At 38.0% G+C, this 26,442-nt stretch overlaps 1 protein-coding gene across 7 annotated transcripts in view; it reads right to left on the reverse strand.

Moving 5' to 3' along the window:
• Nucleotides 1–26,442, reverse strand: part of DYNC1I1 (dynein cytoplasmic 1 intermediate chain 1) — a 325,011-nt gene that overhangs the window by 16,936 nt on the left and 281,633 nt on the right. For all 7 annotated transcript variants that reach the window (XM_055272649.2, XM_055272648.2, XM_055272644.2 and 4 more), the window contains 2 exons: nt 5,159–5,299; nt 904–1,029 (listed from right to left, as the gene is read on the reverse strand). In XM_055272649.2, coding sequence (XP_055128624.1) covers nt 904–1,029; nt 5,159–5,299 — 267 coding nt within the window. The remainder of the gene's footprint in view (nt 1–903; nt 1,030–5,158; nt 5,300–26,442) is intronic.

The following is a 26,442-nucleotide window of genomic DNA, read 5'->3' on the forward strand; positions in this document are numbered from 1 at the left end:
TGATAATGTAACATTAAATTAAGATCGTATACAAATTGAAGGAGATTTGTCTGAAATAAAAGATGTAGTTTTTTTTTTTCCTTTTTTACGTGCCATGATGTTCAGGAATACTTTGTGTATCATGTAATAAGACATACTAGAAAGGTGTATATCTCATATGATAAATTCGAAAACCACCAAGTGGCACAAAATTCTAATTAATCTCATTCTCAATTGGCTACACTTTAAAGAAAAATAGTATATATATTAATTCAACATACCAACCAAAACTTAACTTTTCAATTTTAGCATGATATATTTAGCAAACTTTTCTTTTTTTTTTTTGAGATGGAGTCTCTCTGCCACCCAGGCTGGAGTGCAGTGGTGCAATCTTGGCTCACTGCAACCTCTGCCTCCCAGATTCAAGTGGTTCTCCTGCCTCAGCCTCCTGAGTAGCTGGGATTACAGGTGCCTGCCACCACGCCCGGCTAATTTTTGTATTTTTAATAGAGACGGGATTTCACTACGTTGGCCAGGCTGGTCTCAAACTCCTGACCTCGTGATCCACCTGCCACGGCCTCCCAAAGTGCTGGGATTGCAGGCATGAGCCACCGCGCCCGGCCTCTAAACTTTTCATTCTCATGAAATTAGTGGGAAGTGCCACGCTCCATCACAGGATGATGGGGCATTCTACAGCACTCTAAAAGGAGCTTAGATCATTAACTTAAGTGTCCTGTGCATGGAGACAGAAGTTCAAATTAGGCCCTCAGGAAGTCTCGCCAAACTAGCGTTGAAGTCAATGGAAATTAGCAAGCACATTAGAGAGGGTCCTTGTGGCCTGCAAGGTCTTGCCAATAATTTCACTAGGTTTCTAAAGTAGATACACAAGTCAAAACAGTAACAACAACACAAACACACATGTACCTCTCCAACGTCATAGACCCAAATACGGCCTTCCGAGTCCCCAACAGCAACTTCTTTGCCAGCTTGGGCCCAACGAACACGGTTTAGGGCGGATGCCCCCTCAATGGCCACACTTGCTGTTGGAACCTGCCAAGGTTTACAACAGAATAAAAGAATCTCTGAATATGGATTTAAATATACAAATTTACAATAATACGTTTAACTGGATGAGTCACCAACTGCCTTCATGTGCATGAAGTAATATCCCTTGTGCCGGGGGGAAAAAGGGCTCATTGTTCTTAAATCATATGCTCCACTGAATTAAGGGGTAGAGGGAAGAGACACTTTAACAAAAAAGAAAAGGAGGGAGAGTTTTTTTACATAGTCACCGGGCAGTAAGTGGCATGAATATTTCTTTGGATTATGACAAGTGTACATCCAACAAAAAATACAGGAGCTAAATGGGAGCCTTCCCCATTGGGTCATAGTTTATGGACAGATGGAGAGAGAGAGATCTCAGGATTTACCAAGATTAAGGATACTAAAAAGCCAGAAAGCGGGTGTATGGTGGAATAAAAGTCATACTAATGTGAGTGTTCAAGGAAAAAGTAAACATATATATTGATCCCTCAAAACCTCATCAGGGAGGAGATGATCAGAAGAAGAAAGGGAAACGTAAAGTAAAAAAAATTTTCAAAAAACTCAAATTCTCTCTCTCTTTCTCTCTCTTTTGTTAAATCTGTCTTCCTCCCTCTCGCAGTACCGAAGTGTAATAAGCGATCCACAACTTTGGCACTGTCTCCAGGGTGACATCGTGATAGAATACAGCCACCCACTCATAGAAGATGCTTCATATCTCCTTTAATAAACACTTCAAATCTAAAAGCATTGATAATTATAACAATAATAATAATTAAAGTGAACTGGAGGTGCTGAAATGGAACCTGTAGTATTTGTTCCAAGAACCTCAGTATTTGGAAAGACTTTTTAGTGTGTCTACCTCTCTCCCATTATCAGTTGTGTAAAAGCTTGTCTTCAAGGTTAGAAGTTTATAATTGACATAAAGCTCAGATCTCTTGAGCCTTTTACAAGAATGTTGAATAGGAAATGACAACATGCCATTAAGAAAGGAAAAGGTAAATATTAAAACAAAAAGAAAAAATATGGTGAAAAGGGGGCCACTAGGATCATCTCATGCCACTGTTTAAGACCTGTGTCTAATAAACATGTCGCATTAGAATGGAAACACAACATGTACTGTGGCTTAGCACCACCGGCATTTTGTTATTCAGGGAATTGAAACCATCTGTTTATACGAAATTATTGACCCAATACCTATCTTTAAAATAGCAATAAAAACTCCATCATATATAAGAATCTATGTTTAAACTTAATCTTGAAATCAATAAAAATTCTTTCACTCGCTTAAATCACTGTATGTCAATTGTGAGCAAAAAAAAAAAAAAAAAAAAAGTCCCCGGCTCATTTATTTTTTAAAAATACACAATTTCTATAATAAAAGTACCTGCTGTGCAAGCTAGAGTCTGAATTTTTAACCAAATCTTTCAAAGGCTGAAACAATGTGAATTTAGATGGATCATAATTCTGTCAATACACTTTATTATTACTGTGCTGCCCAAAAAACAAATCTGTGATTCAACTATAGACTCTTCAAAGTTAATTTTTAATACTATAATTTAGAAGGTTCATACAGGATTCTTGCTTAATTCTATTACCTAATTCCATGAACAATCTGATATTGAACAGAATTAGGTAATCTATGAACAATCTTAAAAATAGAATAAAATGTTTAATCTTAATACGAATATAACAAAAAAATCACTGAAAATAAACTGACATTGTGACACATTTAAAATAATGCCTAATACATTTTCAAGAATTTTATTTGGAATATAAGTACTATAACAAGCTGAAACAATATTTTAAACATTTAAAAATAGTTTATTTTCATATATATTATAAATGATAGAAAATAATGATCACAGCCTGTATTATGTGCTAGAAAATTCATAAATGCATGAAGAAAATGACGAAATATATTTGCATTAATCTGATCAGTAATGACCTTTCAAAAGTTGATGAATAATAAAAAACAATTCATATGTTCTCTCTGTCTCTTATACTGTACTTTGTTTCACAAATATTTCCACAGTTTTCCTGGCTCAATCATTTTAATTGCAAAGGCAAGATTTATATATCAAATTATTACATTAAGCAGTAGAAATCAGAAATACTGAGGTGGGAAATATGAACTATCCTTGCATAGGAACAGCTGGAATAACCTGGTCCAAAAATGTAATAATAAGAACAACAACAAAACATACTGCTCTACTGATAATTCAGATTTTTTTAAGAAATCTAATTTTTAATCTGACAAATATTTGAAAAATCTTGTTCAACTTGCCAGAAGACAAAAATGATTTGAAGGTTTTAAAAAGTGTTCGGTTCATTACTGGATTTGAGCTGGACTCAATGTAGCTCTACTATTATTGTTAAAGCAGAATTATGTTTACCACAAAACTAAACAGTTTGCATGACCAATAATGATTTTTTAAAAATGTTTAGCTATGAAACTTTTATGTGGTTGTCTCTTGATACCTAGAGAAAGAGAAGGGAAAAAAATTACATTTATCAATGTTGAGACATTAGTTTCATTTTACCTAAAAAAAATTTAAAAGTAAAACAGTTACATAAAAATTATTAAGGAGTTTGTAGAACACTCACTCCCTTCATATGCACTGTAGTTGGGTATCACCTAAACATTATCTCAACTAAGCTGGATTTCTAATACAGCGATCTCCTAAGTCAATCAGGAAAATGTTGGTTTTTTTGGTTGCTTTAAATGAATGAATTTCTCCTAGCAAATAGAAGGAATATGATTTTAATAAACAGTGATGAAGACTCTGGGAAACCCTTACAATGTAGGGTAATAACATGTTTCTATTAAAAACAATAATGTTATAAACATTTCAACATCCAAATGATGGGACATTTCACATACTCATGCCTTTTGATTATTTTCAAAGATGCTTCATTACATAACTCATTCTTGTCACAGAATTCTTGTAGCTAAAAGGAAAAATAGACTCAAATTGAAAGATTTTTAAAAGATAACTACTTGGCAGCAATTATAGGTGTACATACCCTTGAAGATACAACGACTCAATAATAACACCTGAAGAATATTTCCCTGACCCCTCCCACACACACACACACAAATACGAGGGAAGTATGCTCCTCCTCAGATCCTCCAGCTGTGGGCTTCCTAATTAAAAAGGCTGAGCTGTTTCCTGCTCAAAACACTTCAAAAGACCTTTCTGTTGTTCTCCACTTGACATAATAGTTTGCAGCACTTGTTCCTCTTACCTGTCCATTCTTATTTATAGAGAGCTTTCTTGAATCAGAAACCAAGAAGTGATGCGGAGACAATTTTATTTTATAAAGTTGAAGGACAATATTTATGTTAAAAAAAAATCCAAGTAGCTGAATTAGCAACTCAGTAATTTTGCGAGACTGGCAAAAAGGAACAATGCATGTGGCATAGTTTTTAAAACATAAATTTTTATAGCATAATTTAAAAACAGTATTTATTATTGGCTGCTTTTTAAAATAAATGGGTATTTTCACTTACTGTAAATGTGACATGTTAAAATCTCTTTTTTAAAAAATACTGAGTTTGATATTCATGTTCAAAGTTGGAGGCTGTTGTAAAAGTCTGCCTCTGAGTCTGATATCTTAGACAAGGAATATTTACCTTGGTACAAATCAAATGGATGAAAGATCTAAACATAAAATAGTCAACAGAATCGTCTTTTGTGGATTCAAAATAGAAATGGTACAAGTAGCAAACACTGACAAATAGCCCTTTTTAAAAGCCCAATCTAAAAATCGACGTCCACAAAAGCTTTCTTTTCCAAGTGTTTGCCTATAAAGTTATTTTAACACGGCTCTGACAAATGCCTGTGTGTCCTGTCCCATAGGGAAAGGTGTGAACGCATAACGTTTTGCTCTTTGCAAAAAAGGGTCGTTAATTGTCCGAGAGCAGCCACCGTTTAGGGATGAAGGGAGACTAAGTGATTTTTGGCCAATGCATCTGCCAATTCCCTTCAGGGTAGTCAAGAATGGGGGGCCGGCAGCCCTGCTGCAATTGGAAGGTCTGTCCAAAAAAGGCCGTTTTGGAGAAAGAGGGAGAGACTGCGAGTGGCCGACTGCGCCCCCCTCCCAGCCCTCCGGCCCGGGCGCCTGAGCCGCTCACCTCGGTGTCATTGTTGAGGTTCCAGAGGTCCAAGCGCCCCATCCCGTCCACGCAGGCAAAGAGCGCGGGATGCACGGGGGACCACATGACATCGTACACATAGTCTGCATTGTCTTCAAAGGAGTAGAGCGGCTTGTTGTGCTGTAAAGCAGAGAGACCGTGAAGACTTTGTGGCGCTGCTGCTGCCTCGGGCTGTCTAGAGAGCCTAATTAAAAACTTTGCACATTCACAAAGTGTCATAAAACTTCCCGAGATGAAAGTCCTCGAGAAGGTGAACCGGAGCTTTAATGTGACTAGAACTGTCCAGTGGCATAAATAAATACCGGGGGGAGAGGGGGCCTCTGAAGGGGCTGGGGGCTGGGACCGGGGGTGGGGAGGCGGTTTCAGACAGAGTCGTATGAGACATTCCAGACAGGTGGACCGGACTGCCCATTAGTTCGGAATTCTCGCCTGGCAACGCTTTGCGAGATGCTCGGAGCCTAAACCCAACCGTGGTCGCCCCGGCTCAGACCCGCGGGGATGTTCTGAAGCCCCGGCGGTCCCGACCGCCCCGAACCCTTTCATTGAAGGCAACCCCTGCCACCTCGTGGTCCTCGTCTGTAGCTGCAACAGCTGCTGCTACCTCCAGTCCAACTCTAGGCCAAATTCACATTTTCAGGGTTCTTTTGCAGAGAGGAATGCATACAAATATTTTAAAGAGGATTATTGCTCTTCCAGGAGGTAATCATTTCGCGATCCTACGCCTTTAGTCTCTTTGCATCGGGTCAGCTCACCCCAATCAGTTGAACTGGTGTGGCTCATTGAAGTGCCCCAGAACTTCTGTACAAAATGAACCTTATTCCTACATCACCTAGTGTTTTCAAAACCCCCAAAATTGACTTTCGGGTGTTGGGGTGTGTGTGTGGAAATGCGTTAACATACCCCTAGTGCATACAAATGCTTCCACTCCAGAGGGATACAATAAATTAAAATGGCACTCTTGATTTCCAGTGAATATTGTCACATCAAAATAGCACAGAAGTCAGAGGCAAGTTTGAAAGTACACCAGAAATAAAACGTAATTGGACTTCATGAATTATTCATTCCATCTGGCTTGTCTTATTCTAATTTCTGCATAATGGCTTTACTAATCCCTGATCAATTAATGTAAAATGAAATTTAAATGATAATGAAAGCCCTAGAGATAAAAGAAATTAAGTATTCTTATATCCTCTGACAGAAATCTAAACAATGGGAGTTTTTTTCCCCAATGTCTTCTTCATCCAGTCAGCTGTCTGTACTCTCTTCATGGGTTCCACTGAATGCCTGTACAGGTCAGAGTAATAAGATCAAGAAAAGATAACATACAATATGAACAATCAAATCCTTTCTGCACAGAATGTTTAAAGAATGTGTCTGTAGGGAATCGGCTCCAAATATTAGAGTGATCTCTCCAAGTGAACTGTTAGTTAATATAAAATGCACAAAATACCTCTGCCGAAATGAAAGTGAGAAAAAGCAGTGTGAAAACAATAAAACTTCTGTAACCTAAATATCACACAAAAATGTAATGTAGTAACTGTGAGTTCTCTTTCAATGGACCGTATTTCTTTGACATTTAAAAATCACCGCTTAGAACTGAATAAACTTTTTTTTTTTTTTTGAGACGGAGTCTCGCTCTGTCGCCCAGGCTGGAGTGCAGTGGCGCGATCTCGGCTCACTGCAAGCTCCGCCTCCCGGGTTCACGCCATTCTCCTGCCTCAGCCTCCCGAGTAGCTGGGACTACAGGCGCCCGCCACTGCGCCCGGCTAATTTTTTGTATTTTTAGTAGAGATGGGGTTTCACCGTGTTAACCAGGATGGTCTCGATCTCCTGACCTCGTGATCCGTCCGTCTTGGCCTCCCAAAGTGCTGGGATTACAGGCGTGAGCCACCGTGCCCGGCCCGAACAAACTTTTAACACATTAAAGCAACACAGAATATTTTAGATGGGCCACTATGTGGATAAAGTGAGATGTGTCTTATTTTTAATTCAAAAAATACCTGATGGAGGGTGTGATTTGAAAAGAATTATATGACGTTGAGATAACAACATGATCAACTGGACATTAGCCTTACAGTTTTTTAAATTTTACGATTCTATAATTCTTTTATGCCAAAGTATGTATTATATACCATGTTTGCAGTGTGATTTGAAGCCAAAATTATTTGCTTATTGGCTATTTCTGTAGCATCTTTCTTTCCCTCACTGTTTGGACTACATGATTCAAACTACTTTCTCCATAAAACCTAACTGTCCAATGACACCTGAAAATAGCATAATTGTATCATTTTTCCTTATTAATATTTTTTAAAAGGCAATGTGGAGTGGCTGCACCTTCACTGACTACTTGTAAATACTAAATTCTAACTCTCAGTAGAAGATTATTCCCACTGCAAATTCTTGATTTTATAGCTAGCCAGCCCATTATTTGTTAAAGAACACGAATAACAAATTTTTCTTAAAGTCAAAGGGTGTTAAAGATTTATATATGCTTTAAAAAGTCAATTGTCAGGATCCTCATCAACTCAGCTGATAGTATATCTGAGGGTATAGAGGTCTTCATATAGACAGACACATACAGACCTATACTAAACACGTAACACAATTGCAAATCTTTATTTTGATCAATTAAAAGACCATCCAGCTTTAAACAGTCATTTTCTAATGAACTGATACTATTTGATACATTAATTCTTTAATTATCCTGTAAATCTTTACTGTTTTATTTCCTTTTTTGTTTTAGTAGTTTCTTCTCTGAGAAATGTAACCAAAACTGTAGTATATTCTGGAGACTTCCCATTTTAAGTATCTGGAAATAACTGCTATTGTTCATGTTACCAAAACCCAGTTTCTTATATTTAATAGTATTGATTGAAATGCTATTGCCCTCTAGCCTTTCTCCAACCTCCTTATCACCCTTCGCCCCAAGACTGAGCGTTTTATTATAAAAGTCACTGTGCAATTAATTCTAGGCTACAGTACATGCGTGTTTGGGAGAAGGGAGGAAGGCTTGTATTTTCAAAGGCTCTGTTTAACATTGACAAATTCGCAGGTTGGGAAAGTCTTGATCAGGATTGATTGAACTTGTTATCAAAGTACCACGTAGGTTGACATCTATGAACCACTAATTGCCAAGTAAAGCACAAGCATAACCTATGGGCATAGGCAAATGTCACTTACAATAGTGCTCCTTGAATATTAGATGTGTTTTTTGATAAAGGGATTTTATTATTCTATTTTATTCAGGCTCAAAGGGTAATCTGAAGACCTGATTAAAAAAATCTGTCTCATATACAAAAGATTTTAAGGTAAACTCATGTATATCATAAAGTATTAGAACTGGTAAACTCATGTATATCATAAACTCATGTATATTTTGAAGTATTAAAATTTTCATAAAGAAGTTAAAAGCATGAGGTTCTAAAGATTTTGAATTTATGAGACATAAATTTCTGGATCCACAAACATGTTATAGCTTGCTTGTGCTTTACCACTTATTTTAGAATACTGCAAGTTTTGAAAAGGCTGGAGATGATGGGGGCAAATTTGACCAATAATTTTGAGAATAAATCTCATAATACTATTTGTACATATGAAAGCCACAGAAGCTTCATGATTTTAAAGATTTACTCTACAAAATTCTCAAGGCCAGTTAGTAAATGAAATATTGTTCCACAGCAAGTTACTGTAAAAAACATTTTTCAAAACAATCAAATTTCACTAGAAAAAAAACCCCTTAACCTGTGTTTCCTTTTCTATGTCATGTTCAGTATCAGCAAACTGTTAAAGAAAAGGGAAAAAGGAAAACTACACTGTTACACGGCCTACTGCACGTGTGGTACATGCCAATGAAATAAAGTTGTGACACCTTGTGCTTCCAGGGCTGTTACAATAATAGTAAAGTATCCAGGCACAGCCCAGCTTGATTTTAATACTCTGACTCAAACAGAGCAGAGAAGCAGGCTACCGGTCACCTCCCAGGCAGACATGAAGGGCAAGGGAGGGTAAATTGTTGGGTGTTCGTTGTGTACCTGACTCTATATGTACATTGTCTAATTTAATCCGCATAAAATCTCTGTAAAGTAGACGGTATTTACAGAAAAGAAAATTACAGTTCAGGAAAGTTAGTAACTTTCCCAAGGCCACAGAGATTGTTAAGCGGTAAAGCTGGACTTGGTTCTCAGGTTTTCCTAGTTGTTAAGCATATCCTCTATTTGCTGGGACTATATGGTCCTTCTATAAAACATAGCAATGATCTTCAGTTCTTATTTAAAAAAGACAATAGACCTGTTACCTCTATTCTTTACTCTCCAATTCAATCAATATTTACTAAGCACATACTATGTAACTTGTAGAAACAGTTTAAAAATAATGCAGTCAGATGCTTATTTCATTTCCTGAGTCTGTTGTTAATGATCCTAAGGATGTTATCCATATATTTGCAAGAGTCTTATCACCTTCTGATATGAACAGGAATCTTTTTCTCCTGAAAGCTAGAAAAAGTATAGGAATGGTCCTTTAGACAGTAGAGATGAACAGCACGCTACGCAGTGGAGAGTGGAAAAAAATGATATCAGAAGGCAAAGACCTGGTCCAGTTCACTGAAGGTTTGTATGACTCTGGGTGAGGGACTATAATTATATTATCTGAAAGATGGGAATAGCAAAGGTAGCATGGAGCAGAAAAGGTAATGGGAGAAACTGGAAAACTACAGACCTTGGGAAATTTAACTTAACATCCTTGGATCTTACTTTTCTCATCTTACAATGGAAAGCTGGAGCTACCGTCAAGGGCTCCTATTAGCTTTGTGATTCTATAACTCCTTTATTACGTGCTTTGTTACCCTGCGGTAAGGACAGAATGGAAAAAAGTACGTAAAAATATTTTCCAAAGGTAACTATTATCATTAAAGCCATCTTCCTTTATGTTTTGTGGAGTTCATATCACAGTGATTATTTCTTACTCTGTATTTCATGAAAACAGACATATAAAATGCACCAGGGTGGTTTTTAATGAAAAAGTTAAAATTATGGAAGTAATAATAAACTTCTTATTGATCAATTAGATAAGGAATAAAAATATTAAATTCACATAAGAGAGGCAAGTAGTGAAATCTGTTTAAAAAATGAAACTCACAGCATTCATCAATGTTTTACAATAAGACTTGATCTCTAGAATTGAGCTTTAGTTTTATAAATATATGTCTGAAAATGAATAGACCTGCAGATTTTCCTGATCAAGTCAACAAAATGATTTCACAAGAGGTGAGTTTCTATTTCTGATGTCAGATATGTGCCAAAGTTAAATCTAGAGAATATAATGGTTGTTTTCCTCTGTATTATTTACTTTTCTCTTATCACGCGCCTCTAGGCATCCCAATAGGATTTAGTGTTTTGGTGAATAGGAAGATTTGTGTTAAAATGTCTCCTAACACCTACAAATATTGTGGTTCTTGAGGCTGCATTTGTCTCTAAGTGACCCAAACCATGAAAATATCTTTTGGGTGGGTAGGTGGTAGGGGGTACCATGAGGGTCGGTAGGAAAAGGGGCATAAACTAACAGTAAAATTTCTAAGTTATAAATTCTGGAATAAAAGGAAAACTCATGGAATCTTACCTTAAAAACTACTTCCTGTTGGGAAAAATGATGACCAAAATAATAAACAATGAGTAATAAGAAAATGTCCTTCAAAAATTGTCATGTGGGTTCCTGTGAAGTAATTAAAATAAATAGCTAGCTAGTTCTTCCAGGAAACATTAAAATGTGAGACCACAATATCACTTTTAAAAAACCACCAAAGGACCCCAAAACTTCAGGCTCACACAAAAATGGATGCTTCCACCATAAAAAGAAAGTGCTTAAACAAACAAGTAAACCAAAACTCACAAACCAAACCAAACCAAACCAAAAAACCAACTCTCTTGGCCTAACGGAGGTGTTATGAATTTGGTACTATCACTGGGAAACTTTATTTGCAACTTAATTTGAGATCCTTCTAATGCACAAAAGTATCCTATATTTATCTTAACTTCTGTGGCTAATATTCAAACAATACTTATGATCTCTAAATGATATCTTGACCTGTTTGTATCATGGTCAGAAATTCAAAATTGGACATAAACAATTTTGGTGAACTATTCTCAACAGACTATGTATAGTGGTCTATTTGTTTTTTGTGTGCATTAACCAAAATTATGCAAGGACTTTAACCTGAATTAGTTAATATGAAACAATTTGAAAGAAGGTTATAGAAATTCAGGAATTCAGCATTTGCTTCTCTATAAATGTAGAGGTTTTGCTAAATAAGTACTGAAGCCACATGAAAGGTGTTCTTTGTTGCACTGCTTCCCTCTACTGCTTATTTGCATGGAAGAATCCTCCTAATCCAGGAGGCGCCACCAATAAAGAAGCTAATTATCCATATAAAAGAATGTATACATATTCACAGGTTTTGACTAGTATTTAGTGTTTAAAGCCATGGGAAAAAGCTACAAGCTTTGCTTAATTCATAAAAGGAGTGTTTCCCGCACTGGCACGATTTTCATGACTATCAGCTCCACCCAAGGTTCTCATTCAAAACTGGTGTTTTAATAGCACAAATCTATATAGAACCATTGTGAAAACAGTAAGCAAGCAAGGATGCTCTTTTGAATTACCTCTTACAGCCATTTCACCGCCTATGGCTCCACTGGCATTCTGGCTTCTTGCTTATTTGAGTCGAGGAGGGCAGAGAGAGTCACTATGTCTCCAAAACCAGGTTCAGCCAAGCTGACTCATTAGCAAAATTGAGGCAGCTGTTCTCTTGATTGCTATTCTCATTCTGGACTGATAGTCTCACTCTCTGAAAGATCATGTGGCAGTAAAGGAGGCAAGCAGGTTCAAAAGAGCCCCCCTTTGGTTGCTTTGCTCCAACTCTATTTTTACTATGGCTGAGTGGTTTCATGTCCAACATGGTATTATTTAGACAAAGAAGCATTCTGTACATCTACAATGGTGAAGTTGATTAGAGACTGCATTAGGAGGCTGGAGGGAAGAGGTGGACATTGGTATTAAGGATTAGGAGGGTGTACAGGGATGAGGATGGACTGGACCTAGAGGCAGCTAGATATGTGGTTGTATCAGTGCCTTGAAGCCTTGAAAAGTTAGAAGAATGAGCAAATAAAGTAGAATATGCAGGCTTGACTTATTTTGTTTATTTATTACTTATTTAATGTCAAATTGTGCAACCACATTTTACTAGTGGGTAAGTTAAGTAGCAAAATATTTTCACCCTCACTCTTAAACTGCCAACCTTTTACTCTAACATCTGGCTAACAACCCATTTCACCTATGTAAATAAATTAAATATACATATATACATATACACACAATTCTTAAAGAAAGACATAAAAATATCAGATATAAACTCAGATCTATGGATTACACTTTGATTCCCCCTTCATATTTATTTCTCAAATGCTCAGGTTAACATTTTCTAGTTTCCAAAGCTAATCTCACATTAGTGATCTCGCTACATTTAGTAACCACGACATTTAGAAGATTTTATGTTTTTCAAGAAATGTATACCCAAGTGCCCAGATTTATCCTATCAAACATGTCTAATAAAATATAATGGTAAAATTATCTAAACGTTTAATTCTACCTCTTGCATCAACAATTGACCATATATATAAAAGACACATTTTCAAACAGTCAAGGAGAGGTTTTTTATGTAGCTCTGCACTCCCACATCTCCCATTGTTAAATGTTATGTATTTTACATTATATCTAATATGAGTACAGATATTACTTGTATTTATTTTAATGGTGGAGAGAACCAGCATGGAGAATCACAAATAGCAGAAGTTCAACATATTTTGTTCAAATGTAAAATATATTTAATATGCTTCCTGCTTTGTAGCAGATTTGTTTGCCTTATTCTGTTTCACTAAAGCCAAATGGAAATCAATTTCTGTTCAAGAAACAAATATGCTCTAAATCTGAGGTGAGGTGATTCAGGACGCTGGAAGTGGCAGTGGGAAAATAGTCTAGTGTTAATTACGGGTCCTGGACAATTTGCAAGGTTGAGGTCACAGGAGGCTGGTCAAGATGGATCCACATTGGTTTGGTCCAAAAATAGCTACTTTGGGGATAAAGATGAGTTTTAATTTATCTTTCAACATTAGACTAAAATGTAGGTTAGGGCAGAAAGGTGGGGTGGGGATATCTTTGATCTCATAATTACGTAGATAGTCGTATTTGTTATTCTCATTCTCTCTCTTTCTCTCTAAGTGTGTGCGCTCTCTCTGCAACATTATTACTTAGGAGGAGGAGGTTGGGGCAGGTAACTCGTTTAGTATATCATTAAAATGAAAAGGAAAACATTTCCACTCTAGTTAAAGGAGCAACGGAAAGGATTCACCAAGTCCTTACTTGTTGGACAATGGAAAAGCCCAGTCAGCTGAATAAATTTCAAGTCTCAAAAGTGTTTATACTTTTATGAATTATTCACATGTCTGCATAAATATTTAACAGCCATAGGTATGTGCTGGTGGATGAATGTATGAAGGTTTGGGGGTGGGTAGGGTAGAGGTGGAGGTAAAAGGACAGGAAGTATGAACACAGGCCAAGTCTGGAGGTGACTTTATGATTACATTCTTGTGGTTTCTTTCAAAGTCAAACTATTCTCCCTGGGTGAGCTTTAAGAAGAAATCAAAAAAAAAAAAAAAAAAAAAAAGGAAAGAAAGAAAAGAATTTGATGACTGGCACAGGTAGTTTTATTGAAAGCCAATTTTAATGTTTGCCATCTTATGTTAGGAAAGGGGAATGAAAATGGGGATAAGGGAAGAAAAAAAATAAGTCAGACACCACCTGAACATTGTGTTTATTAGAAAGGCAGCCAGCAGGGCTTTGGGGTTGCGGGAAGAAAATGCACTCTGTTATCTGGTAAGTGTTACTGGCAGTAAACTATTGATTTTGTTAATCCTCTTGCCTGTTTTAAGTTTTGTGTCTAGATGCCGGTGACAGCTAAAACTTCAACTTTTTATTTTTATGACATTTTTCTTCTGATATTTTGAACATTTGCCAAAATGTTCAAAATATCAGAAGATGTTTATTTCTCCTGCCGATAGCAGAAATAAAGCACGCTAAAGTCCCTTTGTTAGAATGATGCCATTTTAGGAGATGTTTCTGTCTCAATTTAAAATAATCCAACTTACTTTAACAAAACGCATATTTCAGCAATGATTTATTAAGGACCTAACATATGCTTTCTTCTTTGGGTAATCAAAAGAAATACAAGACCTGATTTTGTTCTCAAGCACAAACAATCCAGGTAAGAGAATGAAAATTATGATATAATAAGAGAAGAATATTGCTTATTTGGGGATCTGTTTTCTTACTTTGTTCTAAAAGGATTTATGGAGTCTTACAAGTCAAATATACTGCAAAATTAAGAACAAACACACAACAGAGTTCTAAAGAAGGCAGGTAGAATACATAGCTATTACCAGGATCCTGAGATAAGCTGATTATTACAATATGGTTCTGAAACAGCTCTAAATTTCCTGATAACTAAGACAAAAGGGAAAACACAGCATATCACAAGGAGGTACCCAGATTTTTACCATCTGAAGAAAGGAAGAATATAAATTCCCCCTCAAAGACACAATTCTGGGAAAAACTCTGGGAGGAATTTACCGTGTCTGCAAATCACTGGAAAACATACTGGCTCTCTGCCTTGTTTATACCAAAGAAAGAGAACAAGTATGTAGCCAGGTGCTAAATTCTGTGGTACAGACGTTAGGTGCCAGAGGAATTTGAAGATTGGGGGTGGTAGTCTTGTGTTGGTGTTACCAGGGTCTGATGTGGTCAAGGACAGTATTATCTAGGACAGGTGAGGGAACCTGCCTTGAAAGATACATAGACTTTGACAGATGATAAGGAAAACAGTCAAGAAGAGCAAAGCAAAACATGCAAAAACCTGGCTAAGTCAGTATGGTATTCTCAGACGGATATAAAGATGAGAGGTGGGGACGGCCTGAGTGAACTCTGAGGATTTGTCCTAAGAAATAATGAAAACAAAATAATTTTGGTTTGGGTAGGGGAAAAGTGGGGTATGTTATGAAAAGTCATGGGTATATAGTTAAAACTTTTTGCTGCAATTAGCTATTAATGTATTAAATGTGCATTGATAAATGTGCTATGTGCTAAGCAGATTCAGAGATGTTTAACATTCACGAGAGTGTTTTCAGCTTTTCTAGTGCAGTCAACTGAATGACGAATACCATTAAATGAATAGAAAATAGAAAAAATAGAGAAATAGAGGAAGATCTGATCTGTATTTTAAACACAGTGCATTTGAGTCTCTGGTAGAGACACTTAGGTTCGGCTGACAGTGGAAGTGCAGGTCTGAAGTTGAAAGAGAGGGTGGGCTTGAAGTCCACACTAAAGAATCAGTCACAGGAGGTGCTGTGGGAGAGGAAAGAGCCAGGATGCTCGGCGCAGTGGCTCACGCCTGTAATCCCAGCACTTTGGGAGACCAAGGCGGGCAAATTGCTTGAGCCAAGGAGTTTGAGACCAGCCTGGGCAACATGGCGGAACCCTGTCTGTACAAAACAAACAAACAAACCAAAAATTTAGCCAGGCATGGTGATGAATGCCTGTAGTCCCAGCTATTTGGAAGGCTGAGGTGGGAGGATCAATTGAATCCTGGAGATAGAGTCTGCAGTAAGCCGTGATTATGCCACTGAACTCCAGCCTAAGCCACAGAGAGAGGCCCTGTCTCAAAAAAAAAGAAAGAAAGAAAAAAGAAAAGAGTGGAGAGGATGGAGAAGAAGGAGGACTATGGAGGAAATTTTGAACATTTGGGCTGAGAGAGTAGAGGAGAGAGAACCAGTGGAGAGGACCTAGACAAAGCATGGGAACATAACTGGGCTAGAGAGAGCTGCAGGAATGAGGGGTGGATGATACCAAGAAACCATCGAATGTAGCAATTAGGAATTCGTTGATGGCCTTAAACAGAGAAATGTTGGAAGATTAATACGGTTGGTTGAGAGTGGTTGGGAAATGTGGCAATGGTCCGTGTGGGTGCATGCTGATTCTTCAAGTGGTTTGCAAGCTAACCCAAATTTTAGGCCATGTTTGGGATATTTTAATCGAACCCATCTATCATCAACCACTAATATCTAAGCAGATCATAACACTACTACATGAGTGTGTGTCTAGGGCTGCCTTTTTTTTTTTTTTTTTTTTTTTTTTTGCCTTAAGACCACCCACTGTCCATTTAGATACACCGTCCTTGATTTTTTGGACCATTTCTTACTTGGCTTTGCGTCTCAAGCACTTGGCATACAATCTGGCAAATGGAAGGCAGATAAGATGGACTGTAATTAGGTGACGAACACAGCCTTGAGTTCAGTCCTATTCTGCCTGACACCTGTGAACAGAGCCTTCAGCCTTCCTCTGATGCTCTGGGCTTGGGCTTTCCTAGACTCCCCAGGACTGAACCTCTACTTTCTCAAATGGATTTTTGATTTGACATCCTCCTTGGGTTAACTATTGTGCTTCTAGCATGTTACCTTGGTTCAGAACCTTTCCCCTCACTTTGGTACCTTGAGATCTAACCTCTGATGAAGGTCACATTTGCTGCCCAGTCATGGCAAAGATTTCAGCATGTTTGAACACCATGGGAAAAGATCAGGAAACTGCTCCTGAGCAAGAAAGCTATATGAAAAATCGTAATGAAAAGTAGGCCGCTAGTGAGTTGGATAGTAGGAAATCTAGCCAGAAATTTCCTGTGGACCACAGGGACAAAGCAATGGAAATTAAATGTCTGATTAATTTTATCTCATTAAAAACAAATAAACTTATCCTTTGACTTAAAGCATCAGTATGGACCTGAAACACACAAATTTCAATTGGAGAGACACTGAGAGAGGGAAAGAGAGAGAGAGAGAAAGAGATAGACAGAGAGAGATGAATATATCTTTCCATTAAATATTCTGATATGTTTTGTCTGGAGAAGAACAATGATGCTTGGAAACAAGCACTGACTCTAAAGAAGCCTGAATCCAAACCAGCACCACAGGGCAACTAAATACCCTGCACCAGTCAGTAAATGTATTCTGAAGATAGTGATCAACGGTCTCTGCATTCAGCATCAGCCAAGCCACCTCTCACGCTAACCACATTGCATCAACTGTTCCCGCTACTTTCCCTCGACATCCATAGGTCCTTCAAGTTTCTGTTGCCTCTGGGGTTCAGCCTTGGAGAGACTGGAGCCCTTCAGTACTAGGATTAGGAGGTGGCGGTAGTGAAAGGCCTTATGGGAAGTTCATTATGGTTAACTCTTTATTTGTCCATAACCAAGGGTCAATTGTGATAATGAAATATCTTTAGCTCTTATGGGTGGAATTATCACCCTCTCCCTCCATCATCAAATTCATATGGTGATGTCCTAATCCCAGTACCTTGGAATATGAGACTGTTTGTGGAGGTAAGGTCTTTAAAGAAATAATTAAGATTAAACGAGGTTGTATGGGTAGGCTGTAATCCAGTATGACTGGTGTTCTTATAAAAAGAGGAGATTAGGACACAAACGTGTACAGAGGGAAGCCCATGTGAAGACACAGGGAGAAAGCAGCCACCTACAAGTCAAAGCGAGAGGCTTCAGAAGAAACCAACCCTGATGACACCTTGATTTATGAGAGGATGCATTTCTGTTGTTTAAACCAGGTTGTGGTAGTTTGTTATGGCAGCCCTAACAAACTAACATAACTCTCAAAGGAGAAGAGAAGGCAGACTTTTTTTTCCTCTTGGCCTCTAATGCACAGACACATGCGCACATTTCCCCACAATTCTGCACTTATGTAATTCCTCCAACAGTGCAATTTGAGAGAGACAGAAGGCAATTTCTGAGCAGCTATTTCTCTCCTTCCTAAACACATCCCTTTGCAATCAATGACTACGGCTCAACCATCAGCTATATTGTGCCTCCATTGAAAGAGGCAGGCTGCCTGTAATGAAAGAAAAAACATATATATATATAATACACACACACACACACACACACACATACACATATATTCCCCTTTCTGAAGACAGCAGAGCCTCTTTTCAACTTAGCTTTAAGTCATACTCATAGTTCTGTGATGTTCTTGATACCACTGGGACAAATATGGATGGAGAGTGGAATGCTAATACAAACAGGTCAAACCACCCCAGGGACACAACTCAGCTTGAACCAGAAATTATAATTCAGTTCAATCCAGTTAGTCAGTTCTGCCTTGAAGACAGCTACTTTTTCCTGAGACAGAAGTCTTCTGCACTGGAGTTTAAAGTTTCATTTGGTTTAATTTTGTCACCCTCTGCAGACTTCTTTTTATTTTAGAAATGGTGGCTACAGGGTGAGATGGGGAGTGAGTTGGGAGAGTCCTTAATCAGCTGCCTTCAGGGCTAATTACTGTTGAATAGGTTCCTGAGGCTGGAAAAATTTTGAAGAATTTTTGAATACATTTCTGCAGTTCTCTTCTCTTAACAATAGGATCTATCAAACAGCAAGGCGAAGGCTCTGTTTAAAAGCAAAGACAGAAGATCAGAAGAATATATCTGATTGCCAAAGTGACTAACTTATCTTTACACAGTATTAATGATGCTACAATAACCAATATCTATAGCCTGGTTTTGACAGTTTACTGCAAGGATTCCCATTGTTTAGAAAAAAAAAAAGAAAAAAAAACAAAAGAAGGAAAGTATTCTATTTTGCTAAATTTCCATTTGTTAACAAAATTCCCCATAAGCAAAACCAGAGGTCATTAGCAAACAACCAAAACATGCCTGTCTCCGGAAGAATACAGGAATACAGCTCCCTTCATCATTTAAAATACAGCTCTGCTGAAAACCCAAATCATGATAAATCCTTAACACGAAAAATTCAGTGCAGACTTGAAACCACCTGACTTTACTTTAGGTTTGTGCTCCTTAAAATTACCTAGAAAATACCGTCATCTTCTCTTTGTGCAGCTGGATGTGGGCCAGGGCCCTGGCTCCAGAGGCGAAGGGCAAAACTAAAAATCATGTCTCAACAGACCGCTCCACCCTCTCTCTCAAGTCCACTTGGCCTTGTGACAAAAAGTGAGGTCTAAAGCACATTCATCCAAGGCCTGGGTTTTTGGCTAAAACCCAAGACTCAAGACTCTTATAGGACAAACAAAAATGAAATCCAAAATGTTATCACCCCGCCTTACAAAGTCAAATGGGTTTAAATGGGTGAACTGCACATGCCAAATAGTCCACATTTGCAATTTAATAGGGAACCCATAGAACTTGATGAAAATGTGACTTTTTTATTCTGAGAAAGGTCATTAGCTGAGATTTTAAATTCCAAAGTGATTTTTGATAAATTGGAGTGTGTCTGTGTGTGTGTGTGTGTTTGTGTGTGTGTGTGAGAGAGGGAGAGGGAGAGAGGGAGGGAGGGAGGGAGGGAGAGAGAGACTCTTTTTCCATACCAAATCAAGCACTCTGGGGGTGAAGGGCTCACTACTGGGAAGTGGGAGGGTTCAGAGATTCCACTGTGGGAGCCTGCTTGCCTGGCATGACTGCCGCCCAACTCTGGGTAAGCCTCCTAATGCCCTTTATTCTCTTTCACTGAAAGCTCCAGTTTTAAGAACTCACTTTCCCCAATGCCCACCCACTCTGACACTCCCCACCCTCTCTTACGCTTTGGATGGGTGAGAGCCCGGAGAGACTGTCAAGTAATTTTTACCTCTTCCTGAGCTAGTGACAGGCTCAGTACAAACAGCTACATTGAGAAAGTACCTCCATGCTACAGATTCCACAGCCAACACTTTGACAAGACAGTCCAGGGCTATGAATACCACCATCTGATCCCACTGGGCAGATTCGTGCTGAAATGGCAGGACCAGGCGTTCCAAGTATGTTTTCCCCTTCGCTCCTTAATTAAAACCCTCTGTTCCAGCCAGTCGGCTGCATTCACCATCTCCTCCACACACTGAATGCATTCTGGTCTCCAAGGCTTTGTTCATGCTGCATTCTGCTCTTAGAGAATGTACTATTCTCTCTCCTCACAAAGAGTCTGATCTTGCCATCCAGATAAAGTCCTCCCTCACACCACAATCCCCTCTCAAACACTGACAGAACACATGGAGATGTCTCATTTTCTCCAGCCTCAGCCATTGTTTTCTGACTTCTTTTTCGGTGTTCCATTTTGGGGCTGCCTTGGTGTCTGTCTTACGCTGTTATAGTATTTAAATATACTCTTCCTTCATTACTGAAGTGTCATTGAGTTTTGCATGTAGAGCAAGGGTTTTATTTTTTTTTAGACTTTATTTTTTAGAGCAGTTTTAGGTTCACAGCAAAATTAAATAGAAAGTATACAGAGATTTCCCATATACTCCTTTCCCCCACGCATGCACAGCCTCCCCCATTGTAAATATCCCCTACCAGAGTGGTGCATTTGTTACAACTGATGGATCCACACTGACACATCATTGTCATCCAGACTCCATAGTTCACATCAGGGTTCACACATATGGTACATTCTATGGATTTGGACATATTTATCATGACATGTATCCACCATTATAGCGTCATACAGAATTCTTTCACTGCCCTAATAATCCTCTGTGAGAGCAAGGTTTTCAAACAATTTGCAGGGCTGTGGGTTTCCTTCTTGAGGGATTGTGGGGTATCTATGAGTTCTCTAATGGAAACATTTATTTTATGTTTTCCTTTAGGTGAGAGTCAAAAAAGCATGCTAGGGATCGCCTGCTTGCTGCTGCCTTATAACCATGTATGTCGGACTCCAGGCCTGCTGGAGTGTCTTTGCTACAGTCGTGACGGACTGGGGGGAAGAGACCACACCCAGGAACCATGAATATGTAATGATGGATTTGTGCCACAGGAGGTGGTTCTTGGAGCCATCACCCACACAGGGTCACGAAGGTGGCTGAACTGGGAAGAACCTGTACCAGGGAAGTCAGCCCGATAGTCACATTGTGAACAGAACTTTAGTTTCAGTGAAGCATCACTTGTCACATTAAGTTAATGTGATTCACTTAAATGGTATTGTTTGGGGGTAAATTTGATTTGTAAACTTTGGGGGAAGGCTGTAAAATTATCTAATAAGCTATAGCTCAAATATATTTTAAAACCCTCAGTGGCTTCTCATTACCCTTTAGAACAGAGTCTAAGCCACTTAGTAGGCCCAAAAGACCACACATTATCTGACCACTGATTAGCTTTTCAAGCTCATCTTCTGTCGGTTCAGTTTTTTGTTGTTGTTGTTGTTGCAAGCGTGAAGACCTCTGTCCTGTTCCTCACACAAACCAAGTCAAGCTTGCTCCTGATTCACAGACTTTAACACTTGCTCCCTCTGTCCTCCATCTTCACAGGGCTAACTACTTTTGAAGATTCGTATCTAATGAAGTGTCTCCTCCTCAGGGCAGACTGTCCTAGTCACCCACCTCAAATAGTTCTCCCCAACCCCCATCACTCTCCAGATCTGTTTCATTTTTTTTTTTGCAACATTCATTCCTATCTGAATATTTATTATATGAAATCAGTCCTCATTTTTCATGGATTCCATGGTTGCAAATTTTCTTACTTTCTGAAATTTATTTGTAACCCCAAAATAAGTATTCCTAGATCATTCAAGAATAAGCAAAGAGTGGCAAAAAGTTTGAGTCCCCTGATGTACCTGTTCCCAGCTCAGACAGAATAAGACTACACTCCTTTCTTGTTTCAGCTCTCATATTGTAAACGAATATCTTTTTTTTTTGTAGCTTATTTGGTGCCATGGTTTTTGCATTTTTTTTTTCGATTTCACTGTTTAGAATGGCCCCAAGCATAGTGCTGAAGTATTGTCTAGTGTTCCTAAGTGCCAGAAGGCTGTGATGTGCCCTACCGGAAAAATGCATGTGTTAAACAAGCTTCCTTCAGGCATGAGCTATTGGCTAAGGATCCAATGTCAATGAACCAACAATACATATTAAATCACGTGTCTTTAAACAGAAACACACATACAGCAAGATCATGTATTCATAGGTTGATGAAAATGTTGTAACCAGAAGCTCGTAGGAATCAAATCCAGTATCTCCCTCAGAAGCAATGGTTCATTTAGTATTTGTCAATTTAGCATTTGTGGCAACTTTATAGAATACAACTGTTGTACTTAACAAGAATTAACTGGCCGGGTACAGTGGCTCACCCCTGTAATCCTAGCACTTTCAGAGGCCGAGGCTGGTCGATCACCTGAGGTCGGGGGTTCCAGACCAGCCTGGCCAACATGGTGAAACCCTGTCTCCACCAAAAAAAAAAAAAAAAAAATTAGCCAGGCATGGTGGCACACTCAGGAGGCTGAGGCAGGAGAATGGCAAATTCCACCAGGAGGCGGAAGTTGCAGTGAGCTGAGATCGCACTGCTACATTCCAGTCTGGGTGACAGAGTGAGACTCCGTCTCAAAAAAAGATAATTAACTATATTTGTTTCTTTGGTTTCCACACTGTTTCTTCCCATCAGAATAAACAGTTAGTGAAGTCAGGGGGGTTTTGTCTGCCCTTGTCACTGTGATACTCCCAGTACCTGAACTATAGTAAGCTCTCAATAAATGGTCATGTATTGAATGAATAAGTATAAGGAATGTATAACTTGTTCTTTGTCTAGACGTATTTAAGTTACATTATAATGAAACTAACTTCAGGCAATACTAAAGGTGGACAAAATATCTCTTTTTAAAGAAGTTCTATTGATTACACAAGTTTGAGTAGTAAGATGTAGGATATGAACCTGTTGGCACCAGAGATCGTGTCACGTTTCTATTCTTACCAAAGTTAAAAACACAAAGCATGAATTTAAAAACACATTATGTTCTCCAGGAATGCTGGTTTAATGAATAAATAATTGACAAAATCTAACAAATCTAGTATTCTTTTGACTACAAGGATAGAGAAGGCAATATTTGCCCTTACTTCATGGTAGCATGTCAATTACATTTGCACTGTTATTCTTGCATGTTTTGCAATGATAACATGTTGGTTGCTGTGTAAACATTGTACATTTGATTGGACAGAAGAGGAAAGATCAATGGAGTGAAAAAAAGGTGATAAATGGAGAATAGAGTAGTCAGAGACATCAATAAGGAATGGACTGAGGTGTCTTTGTAGGTCCATGGGGGTCAGTTGTGTTTCAGTCACTAGGGTATCCAAATGAGGATGGAAATAAATTCACAATACATATAAAACCCCAGAGATTATCCTGTCCTATAATTGTTGCCAGAAATACGACTGCTGGCAGCTTAATTTAATTGATATGTAATTGGTCAATAAGACAATCAGCCTATACGACATATTAATCATTTAGTACCCTGACTGAGAGCTATGGAGAGTAAAGAATAGATGTAAAATATGATCACTGACCTTAAGAAGCTATAGCTTAGTGGAAAAGAGGGAAGCAATTAACACATAAATATAATAAAAAACATTCACATCATATTCAGGTATTAAATTTTCTGGTGTTGATTACAATTATTACAATAATTGTTTTCTGACTATAGGAGTGTTGCATTATTGAGCCAGAAAAAACCTGGTAGATATTTAGGCATCTGAGTCCACTACTAAATGGCATGTAAGAATAGGTGGACAGTTCAAAATATTAAACCATTTTATTTAACAGACCAAATTCTAACTGGCCCAATTACAATTAACATAAGATGGGAAAAATATGGGCCTAGAAAGATCTCTAAATCACTCCTTTTTTAGACATTTTTTTTTCTTTAACTTCTACTGTGAAAACTGGAATCTTCATTAGGACTCAGACTTAGAAAAGGCCCAGTTTCAACGATTCTGACTCGCACAGACTGAGCACACCCATTTCCAAAAGTTCGAATACTTTCCTCATTCTTCTCAACTTCTGATCTCTCCAGTTCCAGTCAAAACTCAGAAACTTTAAGGGGTTCAAATTAAGGCCACCTTGTTTAACAAGTTCTTTAATTCTCCCTGGAGTTCCTACACCCAGGAGCACCACACACTTCTTTGGTAACTCTACCTGCCCCTGGACCTTTATGTGCCTAGTTTATGAGACTAATGGTTAGACACCTGTCTAGAAGTGTGAAGAACCATGAAATGCAGGTGGAGGTGTTTGAAATGATTAAGAAAGCAAGTAATGCAATTATCAGTTAGTTTCCAGAGTTATGTTTTTCAGGACTACTATTCTTTTGGTATGCTTGGTTAAAAACCAATCCTGTATTTAGGTCACGCTGATAAACTTCACATGCCATATATGCAGCTCATTCGTGAAGAACAAATTAAAAAAGACCTTCCTACTACAGATGCTTGTTGACTTTAACTTTCTGCATATATATATATATATATATATACATACACACACTATATATATAGTAAATATACTATATGCATATGCTATATGCATATACTATATATACATATATACATATATATATATTATATATATATATAGAGAGAGAGAGAGAGAGAGAGAGAGAGAGAGTAAATCATGGAACTCCTGCCTTTGAGAAATGCCTGTTAGACTTCCACAGAATACAAACACTACTGTATGTTGTAGTATAAGGAAATGGCATAATGAAAAGTATATTTTGGGTAGATTATCTAAAAGGATTATGTAGGAAGAATGAGCATGGGGAGAGACCTACCTCAGAGAAACTGGTAATAATTTTGTCACAAACTTGATAAAGAAGATACAGTCTTTCTCTGCTGTTAAGGAACTCTTTTCCCAATAAATAGACTTTCTTGAGTGGAGCTGGAGGAGGTCATCCTTAGAGAAAAGCATGACCACTTTAATTTATTACAGATTGAGCTAAACATAAAATACTGTAAAGAAAATAAAGAATATCACACACAGGCACACACTCATAGAAACAAACACACTTCATTGTGATGGTCTGTGGATTGCTACCTTAAGAAAATGGTCCTAATAGCAGAAGACAGCAAAACTCAGCTCATGGACTGGCCTTTGTTAAAGGAGGGTGATTGAGGGGAAAAAAAATCAAACCAACCAGGCATAAATTAAATTCCATAGGTGAGTGGAAGCCAAGTGTCTCATGCATAACCCTCCTGGATTGGTGACCCGTCAAATCCCTTAATGTAGTTGGGTCTGGCAGAGAGGTAAAGAGGCACTCTGGTTTAAAAGTTAAGTTTTTAATCCTTAAGGAAGGTCCTAAGTGAGAAGGAAGCTGACAGATTATAAGAGACCTCCTCTCACTTTTGCCTTGGGCTTAGTTCAAGTCAATGAACCAGGGGACAGAAGAGAAAGCTATTTCACTCAATCACCAATTCCACAACATTCCTTTCCAGAAACTTCCACAAAGCTGGTGCATTTCCAATAATAAACACTGAGGCCTGGTTCCCTAGAATTTATGGGAGGGCCAGTTACTTCACTCTGGAAAGAAAAAGAGGAGTTTTTTTCTTAGTATATTTCAATATTTCTTTTACAACATCTATGTATTTCTTTACCTTGTTTCACAATTTAGTACATAATTACACTTTTTTTTAGAATAGGATATTGTTTTGTTCATCTTTATCCTGAGTCTAAATATGTTAGTTTTCTAGTATTACACAAAATATGGAATAAGTAGGATTTGCCCATTAGAAGTAATTACTACTTTATTATCAACATAGGACAAAACATATTGGAAGATTATTCTCATTCTTCTGGTTCTTTGTAAAGAATAACTATAATAAGAATTTTGTAGTGGAAAAATAAATATAATTATTTTTTGAAAACTATTCTTTTTTATTATACTTTTAGTTCTGGAATACATGTGCAGAACATGCAGGTTTGTTACATAGGTATACACATGCCATGGTGGTTTGCTGCACCCACCGACCCATCATCTACATTATATATTTCTCCTAATGCTCTCCCTCCTCTAACCCCCAAGACCCTGACAGACCCCAGTGTGTGATGTTCCCCTCCCTGTGTCCATATTTAATAAATGGTGTTGGGAAAACTAGCTAGCCATATGCAAAATACTGAAACTAGACCCCTTCCTTACACCTTATACAAAAATCAACTCGAGATGGATTAAAGATTTAAACATAAATCCTAAAACCATAAAAACCCTAGAAGAAAACCTAGGCAATACCATTCAGGACATAGGCATGGGCAAAGACTTCATGACTAAAACACCAAAAGCAATGGCAACAAAAGCCAAAATTAACAAATGAGATCTATTAAAACTAAAGAGCTTCTGCACAGCCAAAGAAACTATCATCAGAGTGAACAGGCAA

This window comes from Symphalangus syndactylus, chromosome 3 (genome assembly GCF_028878055.3).
Source record: "Symphalangus syndactylus isolate Jambi chromosome 3, NHGRI_mSymSyn1-v2.1_pri, whole genome shotgun sequence".
Classification (NCBI taxonomy): Eukaryota; Metazoa; Chordata; class Mammalia; order Primates; family Hylobatidae; genus Symphalangus; species Symphalangus syndactylus.